The sequence below is a fragment of the Ambystoma mexicanum genome, chromosome 9 (genome assembly GCF_040938575.1).
Source record: "Ambystoma mexicanum isolate Mex_15411 chromosome 9, UKY_AmexF1_1, whole genome shotgun sequence".
In the NCBI taxonomy this organism is placed as follows: domain Eukaryota; kingdom Metazoa; phylum Chordata; class Amphibia; order Caudata; family Ambystomatidae; genus Ambystoma; species Ambystoma mexicanum.
Window position 1 is genome coordinate 98,391,740 of NC_090931.1, and position 17,551 is coordinate 98,409,290.

At 49.0% G+C, this 17,551-nt stretch overlaps 1 protein-coding gene across 1 annotated transcript in view; it reads left to right on the forward strand.

Annotated features, from left to right (window-relative positions):
* ZW10 (zw10 kinetochore protein) overlaps nt 1–17,348 on the forward strand; it is a 270,359-nt gene extending 253,011 nt beyond the window's left edge. Inside the window, exons 15-16 of the mRNA XM_069614236.1 lie at nt 15,844–16,046; nt 17,115–17,348. Of these exons, the coding sequence (XP_069470337.1) occupies nt 15,844–16,046; nt 17,115–17,235 (324 nt within the window). The 3' untranslated portion in view covers nt 17,236–17,348. The remainder of the gene's footprint in view (nt 1–15,843; nt 16,047–17,114) is intronic.
* The last annotated feature ends 203 nt before the right edge of the window (nt 17,349–17,551 follow it).

The following is a 17,551-nucleotide window of genomic DNA, read 5'->3' on the forward strand; positions in this document are numbered from 1 at the left end:
AACCGGCTGGCGTGGTGGGTGGTGGTGCCCCTGGGGGACTGCCCTTTATCAGAGGGAAGCGAGGGGCTACACTTATCTGAATTATCTTTGTGCCGATAATCAAAAGTACTGCTTTCATCATCCACTAAGGGATGAGAAGATGAGCAGCAGCCATGATGTGAGCCTGCGACCACCAGGCTGCACACACATCTCTGCCAAGGAGGATGCATCGGCCCACTGAGCTCGGCTTCTAGTCCACATGCCGTGTGCAGCGCCCCTTCTTTTATGGTGGTGTAGGACTGTTTAATGGAAAGCTGTAGCTGTGTATTCTGAGGGGGGTCGTCTACATGTGCTCGGACTCCCCACTGAGCCATTGCAATTATTTAGGGGGACAAAGGTTTATTTTTAGGAGTTGGCGAGCTGTGCCCATCTCACGCCCCCTCTGCCGCCACACGGCGTCAGGATTGTATGGTTTGAATGAATCTCGCTTGGGAGGGACTGGGGCGCTGGACGTGGCAGGCCCTGAGATTGTGCACTCTGACGCGCTTTCATAGGCGCGCTTTATCCGCACTTTAATCATACTGATTACAGTGAAGAGGGCTGCCGCCGCTAGTTCGCAACTGATCTTTAAAGCAATGTAATTACACTTCATCCCTCTTGATGACTTCACCCAGCATAAGCTTCAGATAATCAGTGATTCTCGTTTCCTAGTACCATTAAAAGGACCTTTCTGCTCATTAAATAATTAAGTCTCCTGTTTACAAACAACACAATGACCTCATTGCTCACTGGGGAGTAACAGCAAATCTGGGTCTTCTGCGTTCTCATGCTGCCTGCACTGTCCATAAGAATATTATCTTGTGGTCGTGGTTGGAGGGAGGGGGCACTTGAAATGTTAACTGCACCTTCTGTACCCGTGTGGAATTGTGTGTTGAAACTATATGTGGCAAACTCCTTGGCTGAGAACTTCAGCGGCAGGGCAAAGACCTTGTTGCGAGGGGGAACGGCCCGTTTTATTGTTTGCACTTTCATGCACTGCAACTTCCATGGGGCGCGCCCTGTTCCAAACAGGAAGGTGCATGATGGTGCATAAAATGAAATCCCACATAACAAGGCTCGTAGCAGCTAATGGACATCATATCAAAGGAAGCTTCAAGGAGATGCATATCTGCTCTCATCCTTGAAAGTCCATTCTGTTAAATAAATTAGTCTAAATGGAACAAGATGCATTTGTTTTGTTTTTGATCAAGTCGCCTTCAGTTGGTTTGGTACTGTTAAGAAAGACTTTTTTTGCAACGTACCCTCCCTAGTTTCCTATGGAACCCCATTCTGGTTGCTCTGTTTTTTATCCTGCCCTTACTCTATGAAGGCAAGTAAAGCCTCCAGCTTCTCTTCCATGGCCTTTTGCTCACATGTTATGGGGAAACTGATCAATCCTTCACACTATCAGTACTGGGAACCTTTGTTTGCCTTTTCAATTCTTGCATTTTTAACACTGCACACAGCATCTTACAATGCAGTGCAATAGGGATACTTTTGTGTCGCCCTAACCTTTTACACATTGGAGTTTTGGTTACATTTTTGCATTTTTAGTGTGCACATTTGTGTTTACCGCATATGGCTACTAAACGTGGCTAGTGATCTAAAATGGCTCTGCCATGAGATTTTTCACTTATTTGACCATATTGGAGTTTGACCTTCTTCCAGCCCTCAGGTCAGTAAAGCCCTTATAAGGTCATGCACTCGGCCGGGAAAGCTGCTGCTTTCACATGCTAGTGAGCCTGTGTGTGTTTGTGCCCCAGGAAGGGAGCTGGGACCTTTTAGCGCCAATCGACCTCCTTGGTGCCAGAAAGTCTGCTTCTGGGGCGGATGTGAAACTAGTAGTTGTACCAGATTGGACGACTACTGTGGCTTTGCCCAGGTGAGTGGTGTGTCCCTCAGGACTGATTAGAGTGCTTTTGCATTGTTAAATATTCCGTGCCTGTCCCCCCATTCGCCAGTTGATCCTTCTCCCTCTCCGTCCTCCCGCCTCCCAGACCCCCCCCACCACCCCTGATTGGCCTTCCCTCCATGCTCTTTTGGCCTAGTCAGTTGTTCTTCACCACGCTGCCATTCTTGTGGCTTTGCCCAGGTGAGTGGTCTGTCCCTTGGGACTGATTGAAGTGCTTTTGCATGGTTAAATAATCCGTTCTTGTTGCCCGTTGTTCCTTCTCCCTCCCCGTCACTCTTCTGCTTTCCCCAGCCCCCCCCCCCCCTCCGATTGGCCTTCCCTCCAGTCATTATTGACCTAGCGGGGCAGCCCTCTGCACATGCAGCCCCTGTGGCTAAGGGTCCCTAGGCCAAGGGCGGCTCCCACTGAGGCAGCTCCAGCTAGTATCTGCAGGTGTCAGTAGGGGAAGCCAGTGTCCATCCATCAACCATCAGCGAATAGTAAGGTAGGAGTGGCCCGGGTGAAGAATTGAGCCTTCACTCCACCCTAAAACCTGTCCACATAGCAGCCTTACCTACACTAGAATAATTGTGCCATCTGCAGTATTTCACCTGCACTGTGAAAGCATTTAAATTGCATTGTGAAACCTAGGCCTTCCTCCTTTTTACAGGACGCTGAGACCTAGGTGCGCTGTCTCCCTTGTTAAACTACATTGTGAAAGTAGTGCTGTCTTTGGTTTTGCCTTCCAGCAAGGCATTCGCCTAGTAAACTGTTCTACTGTCTGAGCCCTTGTCATCTTTGTTCAATTGTCTACTATTGTCTCGACTGCTTGCACCCCTCCCTGTGTTCTTCCCTAGTGTTCTCCCCGTCCCTACTCCCTCCCCTGCCTGCCTACTCTATGGTGCTCCATGTCTCTCCTATCTTTTCTAATTGCTTCTCTATCGACTATCCTGCTCTCCTCACTAAATCTGGTAGGAAGAAGTTTAAAAAGGACATCCTGGTCTCCAAACCAGGCCTCCCTATCGCTGATACCTATACCAGTGCCTCCTCTGGGCAAACCCTCCCTGAACTTCTCTTTGTCGTTCTCTCGTCAGACCTGTGGACTCTTCGTATGGTCTCTGTGCTTTCTCCTCTCTCATTTATTCCCATTAATGGTGGCACCCGATGGGAGGCTCTCCTGGCCTCCTTCGACACCTCTAAGGTCCTCATTAATGTTTACCTAAATGGTACTTTCTTGGTCCAAGGACCTCGAACCAATCTTCTCCTCTTTGATAGACGCTTCCCGCGCCTCATCAATTTCCTTCCTTCTCCTGCTGTCCCCTCTCTTCCCTCTAAGGCTTCCTTGCCTCCCCCTGCTGTCTCCTCCTTCCTCTTCTGCCCCCCCCCCCCCCTTGGGCTTCTTCTACACCTCTGCAAGGCGTACCTCTGATCTCCCGGAAGTCTTTCAAGGACAGCAACCTTCTCCATATTGCCACTCTTAACTCTGAAGAACTTGACCTCGATTTCCTCAGTCTCACCGAGACATGGTTCTTGGTCAACTCTGTCACTAGCCCTGACACTCTCTTCCCTGACTGCTACAAGATCCTCTCCGCGCCCAGGTCTAACCGTCCTGGAGGGGGTGTAGCCCTGATCTTGCCTGAGTGGATTCCTGCCTCTGCCATTCCTACGGAGGCCTACTCCTCTTTTGAATACCTCGTCTCCAGGCTCTCTCTCCTAGCCATTCCCTTACTGTGGTTACCATGTATCTGCCATCTGGTCAGATCTCCTCCTTCCTCTCTGAGTGGGCAGACCTCTCCTCTTCCCCCTCCTGGTCTCGACTACTCAACTCCTTCTTGGAGATTTCAACATATACCTGGATGCTTCCAGTCTTTCCTCTGGACTCTTTTGCAACCTCTGCGACTCTCTCTCACTCTTCTCCGACTCACTCTGCGGGGTATACTCTGGATGTTCTGATCTCTACAGACCTTTCCCTCTCACCACTCCTCTCTCCTGGAGTATTAACTTTCTTCTTTCCTCCCATCTCACTCTCTCCACCCCCCTATCCCCCCAGGGAAAGCCAACTCCAGCACTGCCACCTAGCGTCTCGGTTATCTGACCCATGAAGCATGTGTCAGTTGAGGCTTTCGCCGCCACTTTCTCTCTTGCCCCCCTCCCCGTTTGGCTGACTCACACAGCCCTCTCCATGCTCCATTCTGCAATATCTGCTACTCTTGATGCTCTTGCCTCTGTCATAAGGTTCCGCTTGAAGCCCAAAGCAAGTGCAATTCTTGGTATGACCCTGACCTTGTCACCCTTAAACACAAATTCAGGGTGGCTGAGAGGAAATGGCGTGCTAAAGGTACATCCTCTGACACACTGGCCTGCCGCCTGATCCAAAGGCAATACCAACTCGCTGTCCGCACCAAGAAGAGAGCCCACATCCAAGTCTGCGGCATCTAACAACTAAGCCAAACTCTTTAAAAATCTTCAAGGAGCTGGCCAATCCTGCTGCAGTCTCTATTTCGCCGGTCCCCTCCCAGGTCCTCTGCACGGCCCTGGCTTCTCATTTCATCTTTAAAAGTCAGGACATCCTGTCCTCTCTCTCTTCCTGTTCCCCTGCCCCCCCTATTCCCTGCTCTTCCTCTGGCCCTTCTTCGGCCACCTCTCCTCCCTCCTTCTCTGCCTTTGCCCAGTTCTCCCCAGACGAGGTTTCTAGAAAAGTCTGATCTATGAAAGTCTCGTCAAAACAGGTTCACCCCTGTTCCTCCAAAACCATCAAGGACCACACTGACACTTGGCCCCCGCTCCGGCCGACTTCTGCAACCATTCCTTCTCCACAAGAATCTTCCCTCACCACACCCCTGAAGCACTCCCTTGTGCATCCTCTTCTTAAGAATCCCTTCCTGCCCGGCTAACTATTACCCAATCTCCATCACTCCTTTCCTGGGCAAACTCCTGGAAAAGCTGAACATCCCCCAGCTGAATCTTTTGGTTGTCTCCATGACCATCAGTCTGGCTTCAGAGCTGCCAGAAGCAAGGAAACTGCTCTCCTGAACATCCATGAAGACCTGCTCTCTAACCTCGATTCCAACACCCCCTGTGTCCTCATCTTACTTGATTTCTCTTCTGCCTTTAAAACATCTACCGTGCCATCCTGCTCAACCGTCTCTGTGATAACCTTGGTATCCCCGATCAGTCCCTGACTTGGCTGACCTCTTTCCTCTCCGATCGACCCTCCCAGGTCGACTTGGTTCCTTTCTCTCCTCTATTGCTATCTCTACCTGTGGTGTTCCCCAGGGGTCTAACCTCTCTCCCTGGCTATTCAACCAATACCTGGCACGTCTTGCCCACCGCATTGCCGCTCTCTGCCCCAACTTTCAGTGCTATGAGGAGGACATGCAACTCATTTTCAGGCTACCTTCCGCCACTTCTCCTTCTCTCATCTCTGACTGTCTGACTGCTATCCAGGAGTTGTGTGCCGCCAATGATCTCTGCCTTAATGTCAGTAAGACCGAGATTCTCCCCATCAGCACACCTGTTCCCTCCTTTCCTGTCACTCTCTGGCCAGCCTCTTATGGCCCTCCTCTTGCTCCCACCTGTGTCACTAAAACCCTTGGGGTCATCTTTGACTCCACACTCGCCTTCACTCCTCACATCTCTAAGAAGTCACAATACCAGCTGCACCTCCTCAGAGGTATTCTTCCTTTCCTCTCCTTCCCCCAGAAGCCCACTGTCTCCAGACCTCTGGTTCTCTCTAGGCTGGACTACTGCAACAGCCTCTTTCTAAATCTGTCTGCTTCTACTCTCTGCCTTCTGCAACTCATCCAGAAGAGGACTGCAAGACTTGTCCTTGGCCTCAAGCCCAGGGATCGTATCTCACCAGGACCAAAATCCCTGCACTGGCTCCCAGTGGCTGCAAGGATTAAGTTCAAAACCCTCTGCATTGTCCACAAGGCCTTCTGGGGCCGGGGGCCTAAATACCTCAAACACGCTCTTCCTAAATATCTTCCTTCTCAAGCTCTTTGCTCATCAGCCTCCAACTCCCTCAGAGTTTGTTGCTTCTCCATGCAACAAGTTGGTGGTAGATCTTTCTTTGGCTTGGGCCTCCTTCTGGAACAGCCTCCCTGAAACTTGAGAACCATCTTCGGTTCTGGAAGCACCTCAAAACCTTACTCTTTGCCTCCTTCTCTCCCCTGCTAAGCTCCTGGCTGAATCTGAAACTGCACTGGTCACCTGGCTACCCTCTGATCTCGGACCCAGGACCCCTCCCCTGCCAGTTGCACACCTGCTCTGCCTCCCTGCCATCCCCTGCACTTGGGGACTGTTTTCTGTATCCCTACAAGCACTTGCCACCTGATGTCTGCACTTACCCTTGCACTTGTCACCAGCCGGCCGCACTTTCACTTATTGCTTTATTATTCTATTTATTTTTATTGTCAATCCCATGTACTGCACTTCCCCCTTCCCCCTGCACTTGTGCAATCTCAATGTCACTTGGCCTAGTAAGATCGTTGTCTCTGTCTTCCCTCTGTTCCCCCTCCCTTGCCTCATTGTGCCTTGAAACACTGGTGTGTAGGAGCGTTATAACTGACATATCGTAACTACTGGCTGTTTGAATGGTGCAAATCCTTACCATGGGTAGGCTTGGAATTGCTTTCAGCTTGGATTTTGGATATTCTTCAGATCCATGTTGGAGCCAAGAATCCCTCGAAGAAGGGCAGCCCGCTGACCCGAAGATTACTCCAGAATCCCTTCCACTCCATCACAGTGAAGCCCTGCTCCTCTGCCTGATCTCCACAGAACCTGAGCGCTGCTTCAGCACTTGGAATAGTAGGACCAACTTGTCTCTGTGCCTTAACAAGGAGCCAGCTCTTCAGAACCTTCCGAAGTGTTATTGGACTGCCCGGTGTACTGGCCAGCTACCTCGCTAGAAGCATCACTGTTAAGAGCCCGGATCGTTGGTAATTGCCAGCTAGTGTCACAAGTCACCTTCTCCCTGAATGAATTCCAGCGTTCCCGCCTTTCAGGGTACCTGTCCTAGAGCAGCTGCTGTGACCATGACTGGAAGGACACCTGTCGTCCACTGCAAACAGTGATAGTAACTGGAACTCACTTTTCTCCACCATGTGAAGTGTACAAAGGAGGCCTACATCGTTGGATTCTGCTTTTCTTCACTGACAGGGACTGCACCTCTCACTGTAACAAAGGGTGGGAGATCCATACAGACATCTGGGTACGTTTGAGTCAGTAGGGGGGGTGTGGTGAAGTAAGCATATGTGTGCATGCCTCCCCCTGCCCTCCAAGTCCCTTTGTCTCCTGTCTCCCCTCACCTCACCTCACCTTTGGTCATCGATATCCTTGGGTAAATGGTTCTTGAACTTTTAAATAGTTTGAAACTAATCACCACCACTGCATCCTTTTTAAAGAAAATACCTATAAGAAACATTGTGTTGAACCCTGACTTGGGGGCGCAAGTGTCCCATTCATTATAGGGTTTGGACTTCTAAAGTTAAGATAGAGTACTTGTTAATGGTTCTGGTTCCAATCATTTAATTGCATTAACATTGCTTATTTTTCCTTTTTTTAAATTGTTTAACAGTTGAACAAAGTCCACCTTTAACAAAAAATACACAGAGAAAGAAAAAAGAGCATCTTATACAACAATTATAAAACACATTAAAAGCAAAAAAGTAAACTTAATTGGAATAATGAGCAACATACGGTAAAAGAGAAATTGATAAGACATCAGTACTCCACATTGGATGCCATTAATAGGTTAAAAGAAACGAAAAGAGAAAAAAAAGCTTACGAGTGGCCATCATGTGTCCCCAGAAATTAGGAATGATGTAGAGTGGCCAGATAAGCAACTGGCCTCCGTGATCCCAAGCTGAAACACATTTTTAGATATTTGATCGCAGCTCAGATACGGCTGGACATACAACAAATGTATGTTTCAAGGTTTCGCAAGTGGTCACATTCACCCATGACCCTCCTTACCCCCCGCCCGCCACAGCTGGCCCTTTCAAGCCATAATGTGATTAGTGAGGATCACATTCCAGCGGAAACTTAGGCACACACTTGGCAGGATATAAAGCCAAGAAAGGAGCTAGGCATCCTAATTTCTTATCGTCAAATCTCAGGTGGACTAGTGAAGGGAATGAGTGCATTATTTCCATGGCTGAGATCCAGTCCTGCTCGTATAAGCATTTTTGAACTCCGGGTTATCACACAATTCAGTTATGGAACATTTCACATCTCTTAGAATGGCACAGCCGTGCTCATATATGCCATTCACCCACAAACTATTCTTCCCCTCAAGTATAGCCTTCAGGTCCATGAACAGGGAGCACCCCACAGGTTAGAGGATATTCCTCAATAATGACAAGCATTTCCAATTGGCACAGGCCTGTAGGGATGTTATACCCAATTTGTACCTCATCGCGTACATTGGGACCGCATTTGACACCCTCAACACCTGACGCCAAACCAAGCCTTCAAGACTGGGCAGGAGATCCATAAGTGATGGCAAATAAATGTCCATTCCGTACAAAATTTTGGGGACTAGGTTGCTTTCGTAATATAACGGCCATCCACTCTCACAAGTTGGTTTATAAGTAACATTGTACAGTCTATGAACCTTGTTCGACTAGGTGTTGCTTGAATGTAGAACCCCAAATAGACCAGAGAATTGACATTAATTATAGGCTTCTTCCCAATATGCCATCTGGGATTGACATTCTTTCTCCTCTTGGAGCAGCACAACTTCTTTGTTTTAGAAGTATGAATCTTGAGGGAATGTTTACCCATATAGGCGTCAATTGGTTAATTAAGTTGTTTGAAGTCTATTAAGTAAATCTAATGGTGATTCTATTATTTTTATGACTGACTAACTGCCTGCCTAAATTGAATAGTGTTATATTGTGTGGACTCATTGAGGGCCCATAACCCCAACTCGCACTCCTGAGACTAAGGCTTGACTGCTCATCCACATACTTTGATTGGGTTTTGGTTAACCTCTCGGAGCTCTCTGTTCATCATAAATAGGTTGACCTCCTTAAATCTGTCCACCAGGTCAGATTCTAGAAATCTATTTTAACACATATGCCCCAATGTGGGTCCCAAGCAGAACCACACAGAGGAAGCCTTTTGTGGCAGACACATATCTGGGGTTGCTGTGGTCTTGTGCAGAAGTCACCTATCAGTTTCCTCTGACCTGCCCATTGTGTGGTTGGACAAAGCCGGATTTGAATATACTTTTTCACTTTCTGCAATGGCAACACAGGATGAAAAAACATGGTTTTGGAGCATTGTTGAGAGCAATGCCAAGAGTCACGTTTTATTCAAAACCTTCCAGATATCGCTCTTTAGTTTTGTATACATTCCTAGATGGTATTCCCACTCCTCGTCTGGCAGTATTTCTGCCATGTGGGGTTCAGTGTATACGCCACCCAGTCCCAAATCACGATGGAGGGTGGGTGGTAAACACAGTGGTGTAGCCAGTGGCCCCACGGGGCCCAGCTAGTTGGGCTACATGCTTGCCCTCTGATGGAATCCCCAGGAAAGAAAGACACATACACCAGTGCGAGGAGGATCATCCTGCACCGGGATTGTCTGAGTTGATTGACTAGTAGAAGAAGCAACGGAGGGAATGCATACAGAAACAGGCCATCGCAGGGGAAGGAGAATGTGTCCCCCATGCTCCCCAGCTGGGGAAACCTGCTTGCGAACCTCCGGCACTTGGTGTTCGTCATAAATAGATCGATCTGGGGATTGCTCCATCGACGGAACAGAAGATCCACTTGGTCCTGCCGAAGCTCCCACTCGTGGCAAGAGCGCAGCTCCCTGCTGAGTGAGTCAGCGATGGTGTTCTTCACTCCTGTCAGATGCAACGGGACAAGGAACATCCCCTGGGCAACGGCCCAGTGCCATAGGTCCTGTGCCTCTCTGGAGAGCGCTGGGGATCTGGTGGCCCCCCTGCTTCCAGATGTAGAACATCATGGTGATATTGTCCATGAAGACCCATATCAGCTTGCCCTTGAGGGACGGAAGGAAACACTTGAGGGTCCAAAACACAGCCCGTAGCTCCAGAACGTTGATATGCAACGACTTCTCCTCCGGTAGCCACAGGCCTCTTGCGTGAAGATTTCCAGTGTGCGCGCCCCAGCCTTCCAGGGAGGAGTCTGTCGTGATGGTCTCCTGATGAGGTGGGGTCTGGAAGTCTGCACCCGCCGACAGATGTGCGCAGACTCCCCACCACCATATCTCTCGACGGAAATCCTCGCCGAGAGAGATGTCCTCGAAGCTTTCTCATACCTCGATCCAACAGGCGTTGAGGAACTCTTGCAGTGGCTGCATCTATAGCCAGCACAGCCGAATGAGGTATATGCATGACATCCTGTCGAGAAGGGACTTGATGGACCTCACCCTTGTGATCTTCAGGGTCAACAGCCATTGTACCTTGCCCAGGTTGGCAGCTATCCTCTCCTCTGACGGAGATGCCAGGCATGACACCGTGTTGAGTCGAGACCCCAGAAACAGTGCGTCTTGCGATGGCACCAAGCAAGATTTCGCATAGTTCACTGAGAATCCCAGATCTGTCAGCAGCCGGATGGTTTCCGCCATGTCTGCGATGGCGGGCTCCCTAGATTTTGCTTGGATGAGGCAGTCGTCCAGGTAGGGGTAAACGTGGGTCCCTCGTAGACGCAGCTGTGCCACCACTGGCGCCAGGCACTTGTTGAAAACCCTTGGCGCCGACTTCAATCCGAAGGGAAGGGCCTTGAACTGATAATGTTGCCCTTGAACCACGAAGCACAGAAACTTGCTGTGTCCCTTGTGGATGGGGATGTGAAAGTAGGCATTCTCCAAGTCCAGCGACGATAGGAAATACCCTTCTTCCAGCTGCCTTACCACGTGCTGAAGAGTGACCATCCGAAACTTCTGGGATCTGATGTACTTGTTCAGACAGTGGAGGTCCAGGATGGGCCCCCAGCCGCCCGTCTTCTTCTTGACAAGGAAGTACTGAGAGTAAACTCCGGAACCCTGGAGCCTCTTTGGAACGAGCTCTATCGCACCCTTCTTCACCATGGCCCGCACCGCCAGCAGAATCTGAGGGACGTGTCCTGCCTGGCCACGGGAGGACACTTTTTTGTTGGAATTCCAGGGTGTGTCCGTGGGCCAGAGCGTCCAGCACCCAACGGTCGGTGGAGATGGACTTCCACACGCTGATGAAGTTTGCCAGCTGGCCACCCACTGGGGTGCGCGGGTGGGGTCCGAGGTCACGGCCGGTTCAATCTTGCTTCGCCGTGGAGGTGTCGCCTTGGGGACGTTGGCGATTACCTCCTCTGGATTTGCTGCAGCCCCTGTATGCCTCCTGGGCCAAAGAGTGGGACGGTTGACGGTAAGACGATGAGCTTCCGCCGAAGCCCTTGAAGGAACCTTGGGATTTTCCTCCGAAGGTTTGAAAGGACGACCGTCGCTGTTGCAGTGTGCCCAAGGAGCGAGCCGTCTCAGTATCCATCTTGATGGCCTGAAGGGACTTGTCCACGGTCTTTCCAAACAAATTATCCCTGTTGAAGGGCATGTCCAATACCCTCGACTGCACCTCCTCGCGAGTTGGTAGCCTTCAACCATCCCTGCTGACGAAGGCAAATGCTGTTGCCCATTTGTCAGAATCCTGTGTCGGCAATGTCCATGGCCACTGTAATGGCATGGTCCGATGCCACCTCGCCCTCCTGTCATCGGGAAGGAAGTCCAGGAGGGGAGCGATCTTGAACCAGAGCTCCCGATTGGCCGCCTTGATAGTCGTCACTGCTGATGTGATGACTCGTCATCCCATGGCATCCAACTTATTCCCCTTGCTGTCTGGGAGGGGCGGGGCGGGGCGGGGAGGTCGCTGATGCAGCCGAGCCAGAGGATTTCTTCCTCGCAGCCGCCGAGACTACTGAATCCGGGGAAGGCTGGGACCTCAACTCTTGGGTGCAGAGTCCAGCACCCTTTACTTCTTTTCATACCGTTTCCTCTTCACCTGGGCCGAGGACAGTCCCTCGTCCCAAATGCCGTCCAACATAGGAATCGACAGCACTGTCTTCCTCTTTGCCTCAGGGCGCTGGTACAGGTAACCTCTTTCTTCTTTTCCTCGGTGGTCAGCTGAAACAGGTCCGAGGCCTTAGAGATCATGGCATGGAACAAGCAGATTGCGTCGGGCAGTGACGCCCTGGGCGGCAGAGACAGGACGTCTCCTAACCCGTAGTCCATGCCCGTTCCCATCGTCGCTGTGTCTGGGTCCGTATCCTCCCTTGGCGGAGGGGAGGGGGGCAACGGGTGAAAAGGCGATGGAGGGTGAACTCTCCTCTTCTTGGTAGGGGGGCGCACCTGATGGCCCTGGTGCCGTAGGATCTTCCGCAGGGGGAAGAGGCATCCACGTCCGAATCTCCAAACACAAGGTGTGGAGTACCTGGAGGAGGTCCACCGAAATGTCTGCTATGGGTTGAGGGGGCGGAAGTGGGAGCGATGGAGGCAGCAGTGTAGGGTTCTCCAACTCCTCCACAGCCTGCTCCTCCTCGTCTGTCTTGTCGCCACTCTCGACGTCTCCCTCGTCGGGATCCCTCCCGTAGGACTTGGCCTCGACAAATTTCTTCTTCAAAACGGTCTGGACAGTAGAAAGCTCCTCCTCAAAGGAGATATCCGTGCCCTGCATGACTACCGTGCCCCCCACCCCCTTCTTTTAGACCAGGGGAGACGGTTTTGGGGGGGTGTGATAAGCATCGCCTTCTCCGGTGTCTTCTCTATGGGCTGGATCGACGATTCCCTCCTGGCAGGCAGGGAAACTCTCGCCTTGGGGACGTACCCTGCAAACCCGCGTCCTTTGCTAGGGACGCCACTACGCCTTCAGTGGAAAGCTTCACCGGGTGAACCTGGGCCTGCACGACCTTGGTCGAGTTAGGGGCCTTCACCTTTGGGGGATGAGGGTCATTGCCCTGCTCCCCATTGGCCTTTTCTGAGTGGTCCATCCGGGGCTTCTCCAGAAGCTTACCCGGGTGGTCCGACTGCCTCGCCGAAACCGGAGTGTTGGCTCGTGGTCAAAGGTGCCGGAGACGCTGTGTCCACCCTGTCCGCCGAGGAGCCCGCTGCAACAGCGCTCCCGGTGCCCACGGACTCACAGTGCTTAGCTTTATGTTGGACCCCCAGACTTCTTGTGGCTGGGGGAGGCATGCTGCCGGGTCCCACCCATAGCAGGGGCCTTGGCCTGGAGCCACTCGGTGAGGCGCCTGCGCCAGTCCTTCGTGGTGCGGGGGACCATATCCTGGCAAAACGCACAGTCATCTCCCACGTGTGTTTGGTCTGAATGCAGGCAGTAGAGGCACACGCCCATCGTCCAAGTAGATGTTCCGTAGGCTGCATCCTGGACAAATCCTGAACAGAAGTGTTGAGTCTTCCTTCTCCTCTGCCATCTCCACGCGGGGTAGGCCTTGAAGAAGTTTCTGGAATCCTCCAAGAAGAAACTTGATGAAAATTCGCCCTTGAGGGACGCTGAAGAATCCAAAAACGGGTCCCCGTTAATCGGAAGATGGATTGATGGAGCTTGAGGCTCGATTGACTGGAAAAATAGAGTAGAAAAATCACAAAAAAACACAATAAAAGCTTTAGAGCTATAGCACGAGGACTTCCCAATACTTGAACGTGCGGTAACAATCTGAAGATGGCTGCCATAGGAGGGGCTTAGGGAGAGGGCAGTCATTGGCTGGGGGCAGTATGACCCAGAGACCAATGATTGATTGTTAGGAGAAAGACCGTTCAGAAGTGAAACTGATTTTTTCTTTACGGAGGATTCCCAGCCTGACGGGGAATATTCATGAGCATATGAGTCCAGGCCAGACCCCATGCTGGAGAAGTACCATCTAGTATACATCCATTCAACCTTGCAGTCAACGGGGTACATTATTATAAATGAGCAGTGCCAGCAGAATCTTTGTTCAAGGGTGAGTGATTGTCATTACACCAATCACAGGTGTTCTAGCCTCTCAAATCTTCAAGACTACACTTAAAACATAAAAAACCTGACTCTCCAGGAAGTGCAAGTGCTGTTTAAAAACAAACAAATGAATGTTACATTTTGTAATTGAAATAAAAACTCAGCCAAACCTGTCCCTGTGATAATCCAGATAGGTATTTAACTGTATGTAGCGCTTCATACATGGTTCGTCCAACATCTAGGCACTGTGATTATTATACCTCCGTTGATACTCAGTTTACCGAGCTCTGAAGGATGTTTGCCAATAAGATAGCTCAGCCGGTTGAGCACTCATTACTGCGATCCGTGCGTGAGCTGTAGGTTGCAGGTACGAATCCAGATAAGGCCAACTCAGCCTTTCATCCTTTCAGGGTCTATAAAGGAGTACTGACTTCGGTGTGGTGATAAATGCGTTATATGTATTAGAATAAATATGTTCTATGTACAGCGCTTTGCCAAATAACTATTTGACCATGAGATTAGATATAGAATTTAGCATGGAGTCCTGGCCTCCCTGCACTGTTGTATCATAACATTGGAATACCATTAGGTAGTAATAGCTCCAGGAAATGAGGACTTATCAAATGACAATCCTGCTATCGAACCTCAAAACACACAATACAATTCATGCTTGCTTTACCATGTAATTGGCTACGTTTTTGTGGTTTCAATATATACAGGAGAGATCAAATGGCTACACCTTGGAGAAATAATGAAAGGTGTATTCTGTCACAATTCAGAAAGATGTCACAATTCAGAAAGATGCCACATAGTAATGATTTCCATACAGTTTTTGCACATGTCGGCTGGATGTCACATACATTTTACTCTTGCAAAGGAGAAAAGTCATTTTTATTCTTAAAATCACATTTACTCTCAAAGTTTAAAAATAGGGAGTAAAATACTCCCACCTCAAAATCCTATCTGGAGCACTGCATATATGGGATTCATGTTAAGTAGAGTAAATGTTAAGGGGTGTGGGGGGAAATCGAGGTTTGGGAGGTATTAGGGGAATGTTAAGTAGGGTAACTGCTAAGTTAGGATAGATAGGATGTTATGTAGATGGCCATGGGTATTAATTGGGGGTAGAGGAGGGGCACCCTGGTGTGAGGTGGTAGCATAGGTTGGCAGCCTGCCCAAGGATGCCTTGCAAGGTGGGACACATCCTCTGGCCCCACTCTCCATATGGGTGGTACCTGAGTTTAGGAAGGGGATTGGTTGCGGCAAGCTCATCCTTAGGGTCCCTCCAAGGAAGGGTGAATGCGTAGCTGGTTCCCACTTATATGGAGCTCACGCCTGGGTAATCCTAGTGTCTTATAAGGGTATGTTTAATAAAGAGGGACCCCGTTGCGGGGTTGGTAGGGGGTCTCTATAAAAATTCACTCTGGTGTCTGTGTCTGTTAAACAAAAAGGAACTCTGGGTGTGGCCCATCTCCTGTATTAACCCTTTTTATATTTGCAGGTTGCTCAGCGCCCCGCCAGAGCAACTGGTCTGGGAGGGTGGGGTGGTGTCAGTGGGTCATTTCCTGGCCCGGTGTACTTCGAATACTGTGCTCAACCGGGCCAGGGGGGAAAAAAGGAAACGGGGCTACAGTGATATTTGTTATACCTCTGCAACTCGCAGTACTGCGCTGCTGTCAAGACTCTAGCACACATGCTGTCTGTCCGTGCACAGGGCTCCGTGGTGCTCGAGCTAGATCTGCACTTTATGACTTTAAATAAAGGAAGTATGCAATAATGTTGGAAAATTAAAATGTCCATATTTTTATATGGGGGAAAAATCCTTACCTTCTTCCCACTTAAAATAAAACCAATCAGTGGACCAGTTGTAGGTCTTGTGACTCGACCGGTTTATTTTTCTGTGCTCAATCGGTTTGCAGTGATTGAAAGTCCTATAAATCGTACCTCTATCTGTGATTTCCATGTTCTTTGTCTACAATTTCAGGATATCTCTGCCGAGAATGGGGACAAGCTGTACACCTTGTGCAAAATTATGATGGAGGAAGGGCCCCTGATTTTCAACCCACTGCCAGAAGAGAATCAGAATAAGAGATATCACGAAGAGGTGCCCGTCTTCGTGCCAAAGTGGATGAAGTTTAAGGAGCTACTGATCGTACTACAGGCTAGCCTGCAAGAAATTTTGGATCGGTAGGTATTACATTATATGCGTGGAAAGAAGGCTTTTTGCTTGAATCAATCTTGCACTACACTGTACCTGAGCAGTCACTGGTTCATCTGATTACCAACCAACTTCAGAAATCCCTAGTGTTCTCTTTTCAACAAAACACTTGAAGACCAGATCATTTCACCACTTCACCCTTCCTGCCCACCCACCCAATCTATCCTTCTGGTGCTGTTCCTTCTCTTATGGTACATAATTCTGTTTTCTATCTTCCACTGAGCTGCTATTAAATCACTCTCTTGTTTGTTGCAACGGCAACCATTTCCCTGAAACATGACCTGCACTTTATAAAATATCAGGAATAAGTCACTAGAAAGATATTGCAATAAACATTTTATAAAGATATTTGATTTTTGTGAGTGCCAACAGCTCCATAACATAATGGCTGCTAAACTGTCATCCCTAATATGGAGCCAGAATATGGACCTATTAAAATTACACAAAAAGCAAATATTTCTTAAATGTATATCTGTGTTAAATTGCAGAAAGACCCACTTGAACACGTTCTGAATGTAGTTGAAAACTTTTTCTTCAAATAAATGTATTCAGCCAGATTACTATGTCATTAGAACATAAATAGGTTTGCGTTCTGTAGGTTGCATCCCAAAGCTCAATGTGCAGTACGTTGGGTGCCTGAGAAGACAGTGGGGCCGTGTCCCAGAGGTGAGCTGTGGTAGAGACACTGGGAGAAGAGGCTGGAATCAAAAGACAAACCATGTGGGGGTAGCCTTCACAGGCTGCCTTCCACAGAGCCAGTCTTTTCTCTGCATTTGCACCCCAAAATACAATTCTGATTTCAAAGATTATAAAAATCAGTTAATGCAGTATTTACAACAGAGCGGTGGTGTTCAGTACCCCAGTGGTGTGCACAAACCTCTGTCTCTCACTCTTCAACAACCCCGCCCCCATATCTTATAATGGACTGTTTTTAAAATGTTAAACTTACAAAAGCTGGTTTTATATACGCTATGTATCTATGTATGTTTGAATAGGAAGTAAATTGTATTCACTTAACATTTATTTTTCAATTTAAGCTGGACGGATGGCCATGGACCTCTCGCTCTCGAGTTTTCCACCGTCGAGGTGAAGAGTTTGATACGAGCGCTGTTCCAGAACACAGGGAGGAGAGCAGCTGCCCTGGCAAAAATTATTTAGGTGGCTCCGTTCTTTTTTGGAATATGCAAATGTGTACAGAGCACTTTCTATGAAAAGGAGAAAGTAAATATGCTATTTACAAACTCATTAAATTTACTTTTTTTTGGTACTGACCAGTTTTCAGCTTTTTTCTAACCTCAAATGAATTGATAATTATCATGCTGACAAGTGCTAAGTATGTTCAAGGGATATTTTTGGCAGTGTTGGTGTCATATTTCTTGCATATCTCGAAGTGTATGCAGTAGTGAATTGAAACACCATCCTTCATTATAGTCAATTGCAGTTTCTACTGCTCAAGGCTACTGGCTCTGTATCA